The sequence below is a fragment of the Schistocerca nitens genome, chromosome 2 (genome assembly GCF_023898315.1).
Source record: "Schistocerca nitens isolate TAMUIC-IGC-003100 chromosome 2, iqSchNite1.1, whole genome shotgun sequence".
In the NCBI taxonomy this organism is placed as follows: domain Eukaryota; kingdom Metazoa; phylum Arthropoda; class Insecta; order Orthoptera; family Acrididae; genus Schistocerca; species Schistocerca nitens.
In genome coordinates this window covers 874,488,462-874,508,862 of record NC_064615.1, presented here as the reverse complement: position 1 = coordinate 874,508,862, position 20,401 = coordinate 874,488,462, and the positions used below count along the sequence as shown (strand labels likewise).

The window sequence follows — 20,401 nt, the reverse complement described above, 5'->3', positions numbered from 1 at the left end:
GGAGACGAGGTACTGGTAGAAGTAAAACTGTGAGGACGGGTAGCTCTGTTGGAGGAGCACTTGCCCGCGAAAGGCAAAGGTCCCGAGTTCGAGCCTCGGTCCGGCACACAGTTTTAATCTTCCAGGAAGTTTCATATGATTAGTTCTTCCTTTTATAAATGCTTTTAAATTACCATCCAGAATAAATTACAAAAATAACAATAATTATTAATTTCAAACGTCTCTTCAAAACCTGTAAAATATCTTTTTAGTATATTTCATTTTTAGTTAAGAATAATTCGTTGCGGTTTTTTTATACTTAAATAGGGATAACATATTACCTTACTGTTTGTTCACTTAAAATTAAAAGCAACGTTATTGTGATCTGTTAACAATATTTTGGTTATCGAGTACAATTCATTCCAGTTTTTTATAATTAGATAGGAATAACATACTACCTTACCGTTTGTCCACTGACCAATTCCATTGCAAACAGAGGGTGATTTTTGAAAATGAGACGGAGAAAGGGGGGGGGGAGGGTGAGGTGCATGCAGACGACACTTCCGGATGTAAGCGGAAATGAGACAAAAAGGCTGTAAGTAGAAGTCACACTTAATTATCGTTTGAAAAGAACTGTTTTTAATTTGTGAAAGGTAAATGGCTCTGAGCACTATGGGACTTAACATCTGAGGTCATTAGTCCCTTAGAACTTAGAACTACTTAAATCTAACTAACCTAAGGACATCACAGACATCCATGCCCGAGGCAGGATTCGAACCTGCGACCGTAGCGGTCGCGCGATTCCCAACTGAAGCGCCTAGAAACGCTCGGCCACACCGGCCGGCTTTGAAAGGTAAAAAAAAAAAGCAAAAACAGAATTGTCAGTGTCTTTCATTCCAGACAGCTGTTTTAAATTGAAACGAAACGCCCACGGTAAAATAAACACGCACGTTGTAGCAGTTGCAGACACGGATCTGTTAGTGTTTGCAGAGTGGTCCGGGCCGGCAGAGCGGGCGCAGCTTTCACCGTAGCCCGCAGGGCTGCCGCGGCGCACAGTATCTGTACTGGGGTGACGCAACGCAGTCTGCAAGGATAGCGCGGGATCCGGTTGCTGTTTGCGCCCGCAACAGCGCGAACGCGAGGAAAACACAGCGATGCGCCACGGCAGCGCGCTTGCGTAACATCTGGTCGCCCGTCACTCACTATTCGCGCGACCACCTGCGGTCGCGAGGCGAATGACCACCGCCAGCCGAGACAATAGCACGCCTCTTCCCCGTCCCTCCACCATCTCTTTTGACGTCATTCTCACCGGCAGCCGTAGGCGGTGGCTGCGATGCTATTCGTTACAGCACCGTTTCGGCTAAAAATAAATATTCAAGTTCAACGACCCGTCCACTAAGACATCACCAGAGACGGAGTCACATTTAGGGTCCGACAAGGATCACGCGTGAAACTGGCTGTGACTTCGCCGAATAAACATTCCAACACCCACCAGGAGTGACTCTGGCGCGAATGGCGCCCACGGTTAGTGTCAGTTTGAATGAACTTCTGAAACGTACCCTTGGAAAAATTATGAATTACTGTGCTGGTAAACCTCTTACATTATTTAATTTACAATCAGCTGAGCAAAACTCAACGTACTCAGACAGCTTTCTCTTTACTTATTCTGATCATCACTAAACTGACACACAATATTTTTAGCGCAACGCAATCTGACTCTCAATAATCCCTACGAAAGAATGGCCCTGACTAACAATAACCTATGCCTTTCATGGATCACTTACTTCACAAAAATCTTCGTTACTCGAACTACAGCAAAACAGCGAGCGCATTATATATATATATATATATATATATATATATATATATATATATATATATATATATAGGGTGTTACAAAAAGGTACGGCCAAACTTTCAGGAAACATTCCTCACACACAAAGATAGAAAATATGTTATGTGGACATGTGTCCGGAAACGCTTACTTTCCATATTAGAGCTCACTTTTTTTCCTTCTCTTCAAATCACATTAATCATGGAATGGAAACACACAGCAACAGAACGTACCAGCGTGACTTCAAACACTTTGTTACAGGAAATGTTTAAAATGTCCTCCGTTAGCGAGGATACATGCATCCACCCTCCGTCGCATCGAATCCCTGATGCGGTGATGCAGCCCTGGAGAATGGCTTATTGTATCACAGCCGTCCACAATACGAGCACGAAGAGTCTCTACATTTGGTACCGGGGTTGCTTAGACAAGAGTTTTCAAATGCCCCCATAAATGAAAGTCAAGAGGGTTGAGGTCAGGAGAGCGTGGAGGTCATGGAATTGGTCCGCCTCTACCAATCCGTCGGTCACCGAATCTGTTGTTGAGAAGCGTACGAACACTTCGACTGAAATGTGCAGGAGCTCCATCGTGCATGATATGTTGTGTCGTACTTGTAAAGGCACATGTTCTAGCAGCACAGGTAGAGTATCCCGTATGAAATCACGGTAACGTGCTCCATTGAGCGTAGGTGGAAGAACATGGGGCCCAATCAAGACATCACCTAACAATGCCTGCCCAAACGTTCACAGAAAATTTGTGTTGATGACGTGATTCCACAATTCAACATTACCTTCCTTCAATTGGGCCAACTGGCGGTGAATCGAGGAAGTACAGTACATATTGACGAAATTAAAATGAGCTCTAACATGGAAATTAAGCGTTTCCAGACACATGTCCACATAACATCTTTTCTTCATTTGTGTGAGAGGAATGTTTCCTGGAAGTTTGGCCGTACCTTTTTGTAACACCCTGTATATATGACATCCATCTTTACAAATTTCCTTTTTCTGGCGGACACACGTCCAGATCGTCCGCTTATAGTGACCTCTCAAAAATCTGCCATCTCTCTCTCCGCATCCACCACTGCTGGCGGCTCACCTCCAACTGCACAACGCTACGTGCTGTCCACATCCAACTGACCAACACTACAATAGCGAATATTCCAACACTGCCAACCAGACGCAGACTGCACACAGCACAATCAGTGATTTTCATACAGAGCGCTACGTGGCGTTACCAACATAAAAACCTAAACAGCCTACTTACACTACTTGTGCATTAGGCTTTGAGGAGGTATCGAGCGCCGGCTGCGCGCCCACTAACGACCCGCCCGTAATTTTCGAGAACTACATGGCCCATGGGTACACATATGGTGCCTCATAGCTCCGGAAACCTATTAAGGATTTCCCGAATCCATGACACGCAGAACGGCTGCTGTATTTTATTCCATAGGTGGACCAATATACTGAAACTCGAAGGGGGGTCTCTCCTCCATTTCAAACAGCAGTTAGTGGTGTTTGGCCACTGTACACCATGAAAACACTGTAACAGTGAGAATGACTTTAGTATGCAATAGGATATACAACATGAGACAAAAAAATACGCACCAAGAAGGAATTATCCGAAACGGACGCAAGTCGGTAGATGTGACGTACACGTATAGACAAAAAAAGATTGCAGTTCCAGAAAAAAATTGCTGATTTATTCAAGAGAGCGAGCTTCACAAATTGAGCAACTCAATAACACGTTGATTCACCTCTGGCCCTTATACAAGCAGTTATTCGGCTTGGCACTGATTGACGGAGCTGTTGGATGCCCTCCTGAGAGATTTCGTGCCAAATTCTCTTCACTTGGCTCTTTAGATCGTCAAAATCCCGTGGTGGTTAGAGGTCCCCGCCCATAATGCTCCAAACGTTCTCAGTTGGGGAGCCATCCGGAGACCTTGCTGGCCAAGGTAGGCTTTGGCAAGTGCGAATACAATCAGTTGAAACTCACGCTGTGTGCGGGCGGGCATTTTCGTGGGCAATTGTAAGCCCAGGACGGCTGCCCATGAAGGGCAACAGAATGGAGCGTAGAATATGGTCGACGTACTGCTGTGCTGTCAGGGTGCCGCGGATGACAACGAAAGGAGTCCTATTACGAAAAGAAATGGCTTCCCATTCCATCACTCTCGGTTGTCCGGCCATATGGCGGGTGACTATCAGGTTGATATCCCACCGCTCTCTGGGGCGTTTCTAGACACGTCTTCGGCCTGGAATTTGATTCACTGCAGTATAGGTGTCCTCAGTGATGAGTTCCGCTTCGAACTGAGCCCCGATTACCAGCAAAGACGTGTCTGGAGACGCCCCACACAGCGGTGGGATACTAGTCCGACTGTTTCTCGCTGTAGGACGCGACAGTCAGAAGTTATTTCATTTTATAATTGTCTTCCGCGGCATCCCTACAGCACAACAGTACGTCGATGATATTCTACGCCCCGTTTTGTTGTCCTTCGAGGCAAAGAATCTCGGGCTTATATTTCAGCAAGATAATGCCTGTCCAAACATGGCAAAAGGTTATGTTGCTTGTCGTCGTGCTTGTAACACCTGCCCTGGTCGTCAAGGTCTGCAGATGTTTCTCAGTTGTGGGCAGGGTCCATCCACCATCTCGGTATTTTGACGATCTAATACGCCAACTGGACAGAATTTGGCACGACATGCCTCAGCAGGATATCCAAAAACTCTTATCAGTCAGTGCTAAGGTGAATAACTGCTTGCATAAGGGCCAGAGGTGAAACCTCGCGTTGTTGACTAGCTCAATTTATGACACTGTTTGTGGTGTCACCGCCAGACACCACACTTGCTAGGTGGTAGCTTAAATCGCAGACCGAGCGCCACCACAAGGCAGGTCTCGAGAGATTGACTAGCACTCGCCCCAGTTGTACGGACGACATTGCTAGCGACTACACGTACGAAGCCTTTCTCTCATTTGCCGAGAGACAGTTAGAATAGCCTTCAGCTAAGTCCATGGCTACGACCTAGCAAGGCGCCATTTGTACCATTAACCATATCTGGAGAGAGTCTCACTTGTATTATCAAGAGAAATGTACCACAAAGAATTAAAGTTAAGTATACGAGAAACTCCGTTCTTTTCTTTATAGCTTTCATCACGTATCCTGTTCCAGACTTAACGCAAGACGGCTTGAGTTGACGCGTGCCCTTTCGGCTACCTCCCTTGTGTCTAGACTGTCTTGTCTAGACACAGCACTATTTTTCTTGAAAGTCGTCCAATCTTTCTGAAATTGTAATCATTTATTTTTCTGGACATGTACATCACATCCATCGCTTTCCATCCCATTCGGATAATTCCTTCGTTGTGCACCTCTTTTTTTATTGGGGAGACATCCGGAGACCCTGTTGGTCAAGGTACGGTTTCTGGATCGCCGACCACGGAATTGTTGTAATTATAACAAGTAAGAGGTCTTGAAATTTAAATCACGTCTGAGTACAACTGATTTTTATTTCTTCTTTATGATGCACACAAGTCACATGAAACTGATGGAGGGTAAAGGTCGTTAACATGTCAATATAAGTTACACAAAGTGACGTTAACACCTTGGGAAGGACTAATATACCGAGAAAATGCAACGAGATTTCTTCATCTGGGTAACTCGCGAATTCAGCGTTAACGAATCAAAAAGAGACTAAAATTATAATCAAATACGCACCACAAATTTTGTGGCAGAACCAGCCAGTAGGAAGCTGCTTAGAGTATGAATAGTACTACCACAGTTGTGACAAATTTCCCCAAAAATCAGCTAGCGTGCACCAGTCAGCCCCAGATGGCGGCCGGGAGACGAATAGTCCAGAAACTTCCTTCTCCGCCCTTAATTCTCAACTTTCAATAGAAACAGCGCATGGGGATGACAACTCAATGCTGTTGCCTACTTGACGAACCAGAATATCGCTTATTTCACGTAAAATCCGAGGAACACAGCATAAATTTCCCACTCTTGGCATACAAAAGTCATAGTAACAAACAAGACGTTGGTAATGGCCTGGAGCAGTGTCCCACCGATTGGTCAACCTCTTCGCACCAAGCACAGTGGCAGGAGTGATTGGATCCAGCAAAAATTTGGAACGAAAACAGCCGATTTTCTCGTTCTGCTCGGGCGGGGCCACGGCATCCCGTTCTTTGATGCCATATAGAGAAGATAATTATTGTTCAGTCATTGTCTGGGGATGGCAGCGGCGGTACGGCGGTCGCTGCCCCCAGCAGGATAGGTGCCGACTCTAGCCAACAAAACCAAGCCGCGCCCCAACTTCTGCGAAACCGGTCAACTCACTTGGGAAAAATCAGTCAAAGCGAAAGGGCGTAAATTCAAGTAAATACCTAGGAATTACAATTAGAAACAACTTAAATTGGAAAGAAGGCCTAGAAAATGTTATGGGGAAGGCGAAGACTGATTTTATTGTCCGCACTGTTAGAAGATGCAACAGATCTACTAAAGAGATTGCCTACACTATGTTTGTCTGTCCTCTTTTGGAGTACTGCTGCGTAATGTGGGATCCTTAACACATAATATTAGCTGAGGATATCGAGAAAGTTTTTTGTTATAGAGAAACAAGAGAGAGAGACTGTCACGGACATGACACAGGATTTGGGGTGGACCATTAAAACGAAGGTGTTTCTCGTTGTGGCTGGATCTTCTTAAGAAATTTCAGCCACCAACTTTCTCCTCCGAATGCGAAAATATTTTGATGACGTTGACCTACATAGGAAGGAATAATCATCATTATAAAATAAAGGAAATCAGAGCTCGCACGAAAAGATAAAAGTGTTCGTTTTTTCTGGGCGCTGTTCGAGAGCGGAATGAAAGAGAATTATTGTGAAGGTTTTATTGATAGATTTCATGATGACTTCAGCTGTCATTCTCTTTATTTCATGTACGATTGTACAATTTCTCCCTTAGGCCATTTTCAAGTATATAAAACGGAAGCATTATACATTGGATGCATTAGGGACACTTGTCATTTTGATACAGGAACAAGTGATATCTGCAAATGTACTAGGCGCATTATAGGAGCACGCTACTTTTGAGTATATATATATATATATATATATATATATATATATATATATATATATATATATATATATATAGGGTGGTCCATTGATCGTGACCGGGCCAAATATCTCATGAAATAAGCGTCAAACGAAAAAACTACAAAGACGAAACTTGTCTAGCTTGAACGGGAAAACCAGCTGGCGCTATGATTGGTCCGCTAGATGGCGCTTCCATAGCTCAAACGGATATCAACTGCGTTTTCTTAAATAGGAACCCACATTTTTCATTACATATTCGTGTAGTACGTAAAGAAATGTGAATATTTTAGTTGGACCACTTTTTTCGCTTTGTGATAGATGACGCTGTAATAGTCACAAATATATGGGTCACAATTTTAGACGAACAGTTGGTAACAGGTAGGTTTTTTAAGTTAAAATACAGAACGTAGGTACGTTTGAACATTTTATTTCGGTTGTTCCAATGTGATACATGTACCTTTGTGAACTTATCATTTCTGAGAACGCATGCTGTTACAGCGTGATTACCTGTAAATACCACATTAATGCAATAAATGCTCAAAATGATGTCCGTCAACCTCAGTGCATTTGGCAATACGTGTAACGACATTCCTCTCAACAACGAGTAGTTCGCCTTCCGTAATGTTCGCACATGTATTGACAGTGCGCTGACGCATGTTGTCAGGCGTTGTCAGTGGATCACGATAGCAAATATCCTTCAACTTTCCCCACAGAAAGAAATCTGGGGACGTCAGATCCGGTGAACGTCCGGGCCATGGTAAGGTGCTTCGACAACCGATCCACCTGTCACGAATATGCTATTCAATACCGTTTCAACCGCACGCGAGCTATGTGCCGGACATCCATCATGTTGGAAGTACATCGCCATTCTGTCATGCAGTGAGACATCTTGTAGGAACATCGGTAGAACATTACGCAGGAAATCAGCATACATTGTACCATTTAGACTGCCATCGATAAAATGGTGGCCAATTATCCTTCCTCCCATAATGCCACACCATACATTAACCCGCCAAGGTCGCCGATGTTCCACTTGTCGCAGTCCTCGTGGATTTTCCGTTGCCCAATAGTGCATATTATGCCGGTTTACGTTACCGTTGTTAGTGAATGACGTTTCGTCGCTAAATAGAACGCGTGCAAAGTATCTGTCATCGTCCCGTAATTTCTCTTGTGCCCAGTGGCAGAACTGTACACGACGTTCAAAGTCGTCGCCATGCAATTCCTGATGCATAGAAATATGGCACTGGTGCAATCGATGTTGATGTAGCATTCTCAACACCGACGTTTTTTAGAGTCCCGATTCTCACGCAGTTTGTCTGATATTGATGTGCGGATTAGCCGCTAGAGCGGCTGAAACACGTACTTGGGCATCATCATTTGTTGCAGGTCGTGGTTGACGTTTCACATGTGGCTGAACACTTCCTGTTTCGTTAGATAACGTAACTAATCCAGCGAACGGTCCGGACACTTGGATGATGTCGTCCAGGATACCGAGAAACATACATAGCACACGGCCGTTGGGCATTTTGATCACAACAGGCACACATCAACACGATATTGACATTTTCCGCAATTGGAAAACGGTCCATTTTAACACGGGTAATGTATTACGAAGCAAATACCGTCCGCACTGGCGGAATGTTAAGTGATACCACGTACTTATACGTTTGTGACTATTACAGCGCCATCTATCACAAAGCGAAAAAAGTGGTCCAACTAAAACATTCATATTTCTTTACGTACTAAACTAATATGTAATAAAAATGGGGGTTACTATTTTTAAAAAACGCAGTTGATATCCGTTTGACCTATGGCAGCGCCATCTAGCGGGCCAACCATAGCGCCATCTGGTTTCCCCCTTCAAGCTAGACAAGTTTCGTTCGTTGTAGTTTTTTCGTTCGATGCTTATTTCGTGAGACGTTTGGCCCGGTCACTATCAATGGACCGTGTGTGTGAAGTACACTTAACACTAGGAATATTGCAATTATTTTACAGAAATTTATTAATTAACTTGCATATGCTTTTGTTTTCAATTATATTTAATTATCGTTCATCATTGGTGTAAATATGACTGCCCATGTTTTAACGTACTTAACACTAGGAAGATTATAATTATTTTACAGAATTTATTAATTACCCTACATATGCTTTGTCCTCAATTATATTTAACTATGGTAAATATAACTAAAGATTGTTCTATGAACCCTCTGCCAGGCACTTAAGTGTGATTTGCAGATTGTTCATGTATATGTAGCTGTAGGATGCTCGCACTTCCCAATGAAACACACTGACCGCCTTCTGCCGACAAACAGGAACTAGAGATAGCACTGAAAGCTCAGTTTTCCAAGGAGAAAGAAGCGAGTCTTTCCTACCAGGAAAGCGTGTTCAGTACTTTCAATAAGATACCCACGAAATAGTGGTAGGAAAATGAAAATATCATCACATACCGATATGTGACAGTCGTGTCACAACGCTGTTAAGCAGGTGGTCATAATGTTTTGGCTCATCAGTGTAAGTGAGTGCAGTCGTATGGATAGGTACAATCAGACATCTGTTGTCTGTAATGAACCATATCCTTAACAAAAAAATCTTATTTCTGTTGCAACATCGAAACGTGTAAAACTTCAGATAGATGACATATTTGTTTCGTTGGGAGCTGTCATGCTGCTAATGTTCTGCTTCAGATATCAACATAATCTCTGGGGCGCTGCCATATTCCGTGCTTTCTTCGTGAGGTTGTATTGACATACGTCTGTCGATTTGAGCCTGAGCGCTGGTAATGAAAGACAGCAAAGCGGCGGTCAAGACAGTCAGTTTCTCCTAACCAAGACTATGGTGGAGTTCATGGTAGTTTTCCAATTTTAATTAAATACGACTCTGCAAGAATGCCGATAGAAAGACATTTAACAAAGAGTTCATATAAGAGATAGCACACATTTAGACTGAACAAAAGAGGCGCAGGACATCGACCTTTGCCTCTTTCAAAGAAAGCGTAATCCAATAAGTTTGAATTGCTCACAGGAAGCCACACAAAAACTATATCTGGTTAGTCCCACGGGGATAGGAAGGTCGCTTCTTCCAGATGTGGATCCATTTTTTTGATCATAGTGTCACCACATTCAAAATAACGAGTGTTGTTTTTAACAGTCGAAGAGTGACTAACTTGGAAGTATATGAAGCCTAAAATTAATTAAAAGTAACTCGATAGAAGTATCACTCGCAATGGATATTACAAAGAAGTTCTAACAAATTACAGGTAATCAATCAAGCAAGTGTCATCGTTTGCCATATTGCACGTGTTTCAGTTTCTTCCTCTGAACTGAGTCCGTGTTGGTTACTTAGCATGGTCAGCATCGTAACATCATTAAACCGGTAAAATTAGCAATGACACTGATGTCAAAGACGTTAGTCAAATCAGGTACTCACGTTAATAATCACTGTTCTGTGCTAAGCTATCTGTCATTATGCAACTGGGAACTAACTACATGTTGTTTCTCACAAACTTTCATCTTAGGACCCTTCCATTTTCTTACGTAAATTAATGACCTATCATCGGTAATACTACCAGAGGCCAATACTGCAATAAATAGAAAATCAAGTATCGTTTTAGGAACATCAGTTAATTAAAGTTTCATAGACATTAATAAATGATTCCTAGCCAATTCGTTCTCTCTAAAATTTGAAAATACACACAATATGCAGTTCAGACCTTTTAAGAGATTTTTTCCCAGTGATATCTAAAATACGGCGACAAGCAGATAGCAGAGGTTCATAATGTTAAATTTTGAGGATACTAGTTACAGCTAGCACAAACGTGAAGAGCATACCACACAACTGCCGAAACTCCTAAATCCTTATTTTTAATATTGATTTTGTCAGGTGATAAAAAAGAGCTCACGTAGTTCGCTTACTTTCATTCCATAATGTCATACACGATAATTTTTGGGGTGATTCATCGTGCCAAGTTAACTTTACAAAATCCAGAAGTGTGTAATACGAATTATATGTGGTGTGACATCAAGAATATTTTGCAGAGGTCTCTTCAAAGAACTGGGGATACTAAGTGCTTCCAGTGTTGTTATTTCTGATGAAATTTTTTCATAAATAATCTACCTCTTTCTCAAACCAACATCTCAATTTATGTAACCAATATTGAATGGAGCAATAGACTACATAAATATTAAAAGACAGTTTGGTCCAGAAAGGACTCCCATTATTCAGGAATACACTTTTTCAATAACTTGACAACAGTTACACAATATTCAGTTACCAATAAAGTTCTATTGAAGAGGAGCGCAAAGGATTTATTGATAGCCAATCGTATTCCACTGACTAATTTCCTAGCAGAACCAACTGACGTATACATTTTGAACAATGTCAAATAACTTGAGTGTTACGTAAAATTTGATTTCTTTACTGCTTCAGTCCAGTAATGTGACGGGTGTAAGTAAGTGCTGTAAACTTATGCCCTGTTTGATTATGTGTCGCTACAATAGTCTATGAACTCCCATGTTCAGCTCAGGGTGTTATACAGTACATTTAGATGTTTCGTAGTAAGTTTGTTTTCACATTTTAAATTAAGATACTTTTACGATTTTATTACCTATTCTACATCCATAACGATGGTTTCACTTAGTACATGTGGAGGTAACATTAACAGATCTTTTTTCTAAATTTATGTTATGTGGTCTTGTAATTTGTTTGGTTTTGAGGCCTCAATCACCAATGCCACTATAAAAATTCTGGTTTTTTTTCACAGTCGTTTCAACAAACCTGAGTAGCTTTTGTCATCTAGTTAAAGATATTTGCAAACAAAACAACTGTGGTTTTGTTTACAAATGGGTTCGACAAACGAGAGAACTATTTGTGATCTACTTAAAGGTATTTGTAAGCTAAACCACAATTGTTACAGTGATTGCTGATGATGCTTTAAATAAAACGAAACGCGTCTGGTGCAAATAAGATTTTATATAGTCATAAGACGGCAAAATTCCCTTGTTATTTATTCTTTTCATGGCGTGTTCTACATCTGTTACGTTCTCCTCGAGATGGATATATGCAACAAAAAATATATCTAATCTAATGTTTGTGTCTTGAAACTCTCCAAACACGTACAATTTTCATAACTTTCAAAACTGAGAGTGACACGGAAAAAAGCGTTTATTTCCCTATTTCTTAGTAATGCCGGATGGAAAAATTTTGCACCCAGTTGGCAGCGTCTGTGAAGGATTTAGTCTTAGGCACCAGTAACGAACCGTGGCATAATTAGGCTGATGCGATTCTCAGGAAACGTGAATCGGTGGAACCGGGACTGAGGTTAAACCGTGACCCACGCCGGCAGCTGCCGGATTGTCAGTGCGGCAGCGACGGCCCAGCTGGCGAGGAGTGGCTTCACGCCGTGTACAGCCAGCGATAATTGGGCAGAACAGACGACGTTAGGCGGGATTCGTCGCGCCGCGCGCGGGAGGTCCACACAGACGGATGTCGGCGCTGAGCGTTCGGCGCCGAAGGTCGCGAGCGGGCTCGCCCCTGCAGCGGTAGGCAACCGCACCACCACGCGACCGCCAGCTCACGGAACACGCCGGCGTGGTAGACGCGCCGCGTACAGCTGCGAGGAGTAGTCGTAATATTTTAGTTACCACCTAGAAAAAATCAAGCTGCGACCGTTAAACTTGGAAGCAGCGTTAGTCCTACACATAATTCACCCATCATACATCCGGAGAACGTCACAGAGACCTGTTCAGAAAACTTTCCGCCTCGAAAATTACTTCGTTGTTATTCTGGAAATTCGTACCACCCAGTGTTTTCTTCATACGAGAAGTCTTGCAACAGCTGAATCCGATTTTTCCTCCTGGTGTCGCGGAACTGTTTAAACATTGCTTCACAACCACTATTTCAAATGGAACGAAGAGGTCTATTAACAGACGGATGGTGTCGCTATCGGGAGCCCCTTAAGCTGGGTTATAGCGATCTTCTATAAGGAAAAATTCGAGGAGCAGGCATTGGAAACTGCGAACAAGAAACCGAATATTGGGTTCCGTTACGTGGATGATACGCTTGTTTTGTGGCGGCGTGGCAGGGAGGAATTGGATCGTTTTCACAAACCTCTGAACGGAATCAATCCGAAGATTCAGTTGACGAAGGAGGAGGAGGCAGACGGAAGATTAAATTTTCTTGTTTTTCAAGAAATAAGATGGTAGCTTGGGCCACAGAGTCTACTGAAAGCCCACGCACGCAGACCGTTATCGACACCGGGGTTTGAACCAGACCCACAACAAAAGCGAGGCATAGAGCAAGGAAAATTTGTGAACCACAGTTGCTTGACGTAGAATTAAAACATCTCACCACTGCATTGCTCAAGAATGGTTATTTATTCGCTGAGGTGAAAAGAGCGTTAAGACCACCGCATAGATACCATAGTGGTGCTCAAGCGCCGGTGAAATCGAAAGTTTTCCTGCCATTCATTAAGGACGTGACTGACCGCATAGGAAAAATCTGAGAAAGCCGAACATTGCGGTAATTCACGTGAACCATAGCCTTAACCGCCTTGGTCATCCGAGCACCCTCCCCATCCCACCAAATTCCCAACCTGTTACTCACTGCTAGCGTTGTGAGTAAGATCCCCATACTCACCACTTAGGATTTTTCCGCAAGAGAAAGAAATGATCTTTGGCCTTCACGCCGTATTAACACATACGCTGAGATAATAAAAGTCGTGGGATAGAGACGTGCACGTTGTAATGTTGTTACATTAATTCGTTATGAAAGCGGTGCTGATAGACAAGACCATAAAAGTGGGTTAAAAGCTGTGAGCTGTCTGGGGAAGTTAACCTTGCATTACTGCGCAACTGTTTCACCAGGTATCCAGTCTAGCTTACCAAATTCCCAACCAGACTAACATTAATTATAATCTTTTAATAGTCATACGACAACCGGTGATATATATATATAAAAGAGAATTTAAATAAAAAGAAATCAATCAGTTTATATTTGGAAATTTATTTTAACATTGATCATTGAAATTTCAGCACATTAAACTTGATTCATAACTAAACTGGTGCCTTATTTAGGATTGTGAAAATGTGAGTTTGTAATCTTACGGAACACATCAAATATGGAGCCAAGATTGGGAGACTGCATACAACACTTCATTCATAAAATAACACACAAAGAATGTTGAAACATATGCAAGAGGAAATTAACCACAACCAACCGATTCAATTTTCACCCAAAGAAGTTACGTTCGTAGCTCAATCCTGTCCGTCATGAAATTACCACACTCTGGTATACTAAATTCATACTAACTCTCTGTGAAATCTTCCCGAAAAGAATAGCTGAGGGCTACTTTGATGCTTACACCACACGCTTCACGTGGTCAACTTGGTTTACACAAAGAGTGTAACTCCACAATAATTTTGATAATTAAAATAAATTACATCGAAACGCAATTTACTAAAGAAAAACCTCGAATTGGTTACTATCGTCTTATTATTAACCTGATGGGTCAAACAGTTGTATAAGCACGTGGTACTGGTCTCACAAAGTACACCCCACGTGGGTTGAACATAAAGAAAAGTTGCTATATTGAAAAATATTGTCAAGACGAGACGTTATAATCTCACGCACATTCGCATTTAAGATTGATGATCTTAGTTAGAGTTACTGATCAACACGTGGTTCCACTTTACTCGCCGGCCGAAGTGGCCGTGCGGTTAAAGGCGCTGCAGTCTGGAACCGCAGGACCGCTACGGTCGCAGTTTCGAATCCTGCCTCGGGCATGGATGTTTGTGATGTCCTTAGGTTAGTTAGGTTTAACTAGTTCTAAGTTCTAGGGGACTAATGACCTCAGCAGTTGAGTCCCATAGTGCTCAGAGCCATTTGAACCACTTTACTCCCAAAGTAGTGACAAAGCAACTACTGGAAGATTTTCTGAACTTCACACTCGAAATACACTGCGTTGCAATTTAAGGTAACATTAGATATTTTAGAGCTAAACCTCAAATAAAGGTGATTAAATTTTCAGTTAGGCTGAACTTAAGAAATCCATTGTCCTACGGACTTAGCAGAGACGCGCTTAGCCGGAGATCTTACGACTTCAGACGCTCGCCACGGACAGACTGACCTGGGCTCCTACCAAGGGTGCTTCCGTATAGAAAACGGAAGTGACCAGAGAGGCAGCTTCCTATACCAATATGACAAGGGACTGACAGGACCATACTAAGGATAGAAACCTCTTTGCATTTAGAAAGCGTAGCTACCTGTTCCGACGTTGGTCCTACTGTTCTCTAGCAGACAGGCTTGTCTGCTACCATCCAGCATGCAACTAGAAATACATTTGCTCATTCATTCTTTCACACAGAAGGGAAGGGGGATGACAGTATCTTATCATATACAGTATATAAAAGAAAGCGGATGTAGGTTCCGTATGAGACTGTGTGACATGAATTACATATAAACTGTGTTTTAAAGTGTAGTAGTGTGACAGATCGTTCTTGTTTATGTGTAAAAGTAACACGTTTCACTGCTCAGTCTCCTCCCAGATAGTCAGAAACACCACAGGAAATTTAGAAGAGGAATTTATGCCGCAAATGACAACAAATTTAAGAAATTAACATGAAAGGAATCCAACAGAGACCTTTCAACGTACAAAAGGTATAAGAGGGCAGGGCATTGGAGGAGCTCTCATTTGTACTCGGATGATTCAAGTGAAAAGGTGTGATTATGGCTGCACGACGGGAATCAACACACTTTGAACGTGGATTAATAGTTTGAGCGAGACTCATGGGACATTTCATCGTAGAGAATTCAATATTCCGAGGTCCACGGTGTCAACTGTGTACCGAAAATACCAAATTTCAGGCATTACCTCTCACCATGGACAATGCAGTGGCCGACAGTCTTCACTTAATGACCGGGGGCAGCGGCGTTTGTGTAGAAGTTGTCAGTGCCAGCGGACAACAAACACTGCGTGAAATAACCACAGAAATCAACGTGGGACGGACGACGAACGTATCCGTTAGGACAGTGTGGCGAAATGTGGCGTTAAAGGGCTATGGTAGCGAGTGCCTTTGCTAACACCAAGCCGGCCAGAGTGGCCGAGCGGTTCTAGGCGCTACGGTCTGGAACCGTGCGACCGCTACGGTCGCAGGTTCGAATCCTGCCTCGGGCATGGGTGTTTGTGATGTCCTTAGGTTAGTTAGGTTTAAGTAGTTCTGAGTTCTAGGGGACTGATGACCACAGATGTTAAGTCCCATAGTGCTCAGAGCCATTTGAACCAGTTTTTGCTAACACCAAAACATTGTCTGCAACACCTCTTCTGGGCTCGTGAACATATCGTTTGGACCCTAGAAGACTGGGAAGCAGTGGCTTCGTTAGGTGAATCCTGATTCCAGTTGCTCAAGAGCTGATGGTAGGAGACCCCACGAACACATGGACCCAAGTTGTCAACAAGGCACTGTGCAAGCTGGTGGTGGCCCCGTAATGGTGTGGGCTGTGTTTACATAGAATGGACGGGGTCCTCTGGTCAACTTAACCGATAACTGTGCGAAAATGGTTGTGTTTGGCTACTTTGCAACCATTTTCAGCCATTCGTACGCTTCATGTTCCCCAAACAACGATGGAATTTTTATGTGTGACAATGCACCATGTCACTTGTCCACAGTTGTTCACGATTGGTTTGAAGAACAATTCTAGCGAATTGACATGACATGAATCCCAACGAACATTTATGGGACATTATCGAGAGGTCGGTTCGTGCGCAACGTCCTGCTCCGGCAACACTTTCGCAACCACGGACGGCTTTAGAGGCAGCATGGTTCAATATTTCTGCAAAGGGACTTCCAACGACTTGTCGAGACGATGCCATGTCGATTTGGTTCTCTCCACAGGGCAAAAGGAGGTCCGGCGCGATGTTAGGAGGTTTCCAGTGACTTTTATCACCTCAGTATATATATATACAGAGTGGTCGGAAAATCCCGTTACAAACTTCTAGGACATGAGTAGTGAGTACATAACATTTTGAATAGGAACACATGTCCGGAAACGTATCGTTTCCGTTCTACGACAGTTTCAATGCAGATGATTATCTCATCCACACCCACGTGAGGAGTGAACTTAGGCGTGACCCAGTACAATTGTTGCAATCCATTTGAAAAAAATACTGACTCGTTCCGTTATTACTTACGCATTTGCGTTACAACTTACAACTTATGGTTTACATTAGTCGACAACAACAAGAACCCAGCATCTACGGCGCCAGCCGCAACGTACCGATGCATTACAACAGCGGCTCAATGTGGCGACCACCAATGTTTTTACACACATTGCACCTCCGAAGCATGTTATGGTACATTGTCTCCATCCCACCTGGTGTCTCTTCAATGTCTTGTACAGCGGCCACAACTCGTGCCAGCAGACCTTCCTCTGTCTCTACAGGTGTCTCATAAATTAGGCTCTTCATACGACCCCACAAGAAGTAGTCCATAGGGGTTAAATTCGGCGATCGTGGCGGCCACGCGGTTGGACCACCACGGCCTATCCATCTCTCACCATACCGTCTGTTGAGATGACTCCGGACAGCCAGTGAAATGTGAGGTGGTACTCCATCATGCTGAAACCACATTTCCTGATGGACATTCAATGGCACAGCTTCCAAGAACGGGTCCAGTACGTGTCGTAGGAAGACTAAGTATGCGGGACCCGTGAGCTTGGATGGAAGGAGGTATGGTCCAGTCACATGACCGCCCAGAATACCTGCCCACACGTTAATTCCAAACCTGTCTTCAAATCCCTGAACATGCATGGCATGAGGGTTTTCGTCCGTCCAGACATGGCTATTTCGAACATTCAGAACACAATCCCTTGTGAACCTACGTTCGTCTGTGAAGAGAACTCGACGTGGAAACAGGGGCGCGTCGATGCAACGGTGCAGGAACCATGTGCAGAAGGCGACGCGTTGTGGAAAGTCTGCTGGACCCATAGCGTGTACGCTTTGTAAGTAGTACGGTTGTAATTGTTGCTCATGCAGGACGTCCAAGACGGTACTGTGACTAACAGCCATTGCATGCGCAATTGTTCGCGAACTCGTTGACGGGGTATAATCAATGCGACGCAGTACACCTTCTTCAAATTCGGGAGTGCGGCACCTCAGTCCTGCCTCCTCACGGTGAAGGTACCCGTTTCTCTTAGCCGTTGTGTAACGTGGGCAAACAGTTTGTGCAATGGAGTGTGACGGTGTGGAAAACGTTCGTGATACAGCCGACTAGCAGCTCTTCCGTTACCTCCAGCTTCGCCATACACAAGGAGCGAGTCTGTGTATTCCGCAAACGTGTACTGCACCATGTTTCCTCTATCGGTGACGCATAGGTATTGACTCGGTCTCACAGCAAAGCAGACAATAAGTGACATCTAGAGATCGTTTGACGTAGTACACGTCGTCGTGTCTATCCTGTTGTATACCAGGACATGGAACTCTGCGACGTTTCTCTTGCCCTAAGCAGACGTTGATGAGGTACACATTTGAATTGAAACTGTCGTAGAACGGAAACGATACGTTTCCGGACATGGGTTCCTATTCAAAATGTTATGTACTCACTACCCCCTACAAGTCCTAGAATTTCGTAACGGGAATTTCCGACCACCCTGTATATACTCGTATATCAAGCTGACGGAGGGTATAGACTGTTGGCGTGTGGGTGGATCTGTTGGGTTTTATGAGTCAGGTCAGTAGTTAATTTAGTCACGGTAAAGTCTAATCAAAAATGGCATTTAAAGATTTTGCCGAGGCTTGGAAACAGTGGATAAGTAAACATGTGAAGGGAGGGGAAGGATCGCGGCTGGATGCTGCTTGTTCTGGACTTACCCTCTACCTGTTTGGTGTGGACTGACGGATGGCATTTCCAGTGGGCAAGCCCGCGCAACATTGTGGCCAGCATTCCAGAAATGGAGCTCTCGCTGAGAGACAAAGTGCCAGCTCGAGTCTCGGCCGCCATTGTGTGGCGCGCGCAGCGGAGCGTCGCTAATCGCTTCCGACCTGCCACGGCGCTCATCCCGGCCCTAAATATGCATCAGCTGGGCGGTAGCGAATGAATTATGTATCCCCCCGCGCGCGCTTGTTATTCACAGCCGCCGGACGCGAATAAAGCCGCTCGCGCATTCTGCCCTATTACGTCTCGCATTGTTATGCTAAGTGATGGGCGGCGAAAATAATTTTTTTTCTCCCTTCTTCAGAATTTAAATACCTGGTCTGTCCGCGACAGAGACGCGTGCTCAACTGTGAATCGGTATTTGTTTAAGAGTGGATAGGCGTGACGAGGGTAGCTCACTCGAGACCTTGAGTGGTTTCTGTACTGCGCATCGCCTTGTCTTATTACACAAGACGTTAGCTTAATTACTAAGAATTTATTACCACAGTAACTGTCTACTGCTGTTAAACAAGCAGACGATTCCTTTCAGATTACGCCTTGCTATTCTGAATTCACTGTAATTACCCCGACATTCATACTGAAAGCCTTGCAGTACTTTGTACCTGGTGGTTATAATTAAAGTGCAGCTACTCACAGACGTCCAGTGTGCGCTATAACTATTGACAGCGAGACTTGGTAGATATTCTAATGAGTTAATGCAGCATCCATTTATGGTGGGGAAAAAATAGTGCCAATTTGCGCCACCAGTAGCAAATCTGGCGCTGTGAATGCAAGAAAGACATATAAGATTGATTTTGTTATTCCGCCTACACATATTGTTCAATACGAACCCTGGAGACATCGACGAGATGCTGTACAGTGCCAGATTTGCACCTAGTGATTGAATTGGAACTTTTTTTTTCAGTGTAAACTGGTTCCGCATTAACACATTAGCTTATCCAGCAAGTTTCGCTGCCATACGATAATTACAGCCCACATTGGATCTTCGTGAGCAGATGTACTTTAATTATAACCACCCGTACTTCAACTTGTGTATACACAAAAAACTGTGTCCCCAGGTATTACAGCCCTGAAACATTACCCCGTTGTACGAAATATGACCCACGTGTAAATAAACACAATCTAAGTTTATTTTAAAATTCTCTGATGGCAAGAACTTCCTCATAGAGCAACGGAATAATCAAAGGGGGTTAAACTAATAAATTAAAGTAACACAAGACTGCAGCCATACTCCTTACAGTGTATCTCATGCAACTACTCACCATATAGGATCATTCATCTGCCGCTACCGTTTGCATTTTATGCAACCCGCACTACGTCTGTACCAGTAACGGCACCCAGGCAGTCGCACCCACGTAATCGATATAAGTTCCCTCTCATAGCATTAGGTGACTGTCAGCAAACGAAATCATACTGTAATAAATGCAAGTGAGGACTAGCCATGTGTTGCACGGTATTCTTGGACCAAGATAATACCTCACTTCTGTCATACTCTACTGGCCATTAAAATTGCTACACCACGAAGATGACGTGCAGAATATGGAATCGGTGGGTTCAGGAGGGTAATACGGAACGCCGTGCC

At 43.6% G+C, this 20,401-nt stretch overlaps 1 protein-coding gene across 1 annotated transcript in view; it reads left to right on the top strand.

Moving 5' to 3' along the window:
* The window catches only part of LOC126235404 (E3 ubiquitin-protein ligase Iruka-like), a 72,710-nt gene extending 53,728 nt beyond the window's left edge, over positions 1–18,982 (top strand). The window contains exon 2 of the mRNA XM_049944125.1: positions 18,797–18,982. Within this exon, the coding sequence (XP_049800082.1) occupies positions 18,797–18,982 (186 nt within the window). The remainder of the gene's footprint in view (positions 1–18,796) is intronic.
* Positions 18,983–20,401: the final 1,419 nt, after the last annotated feature.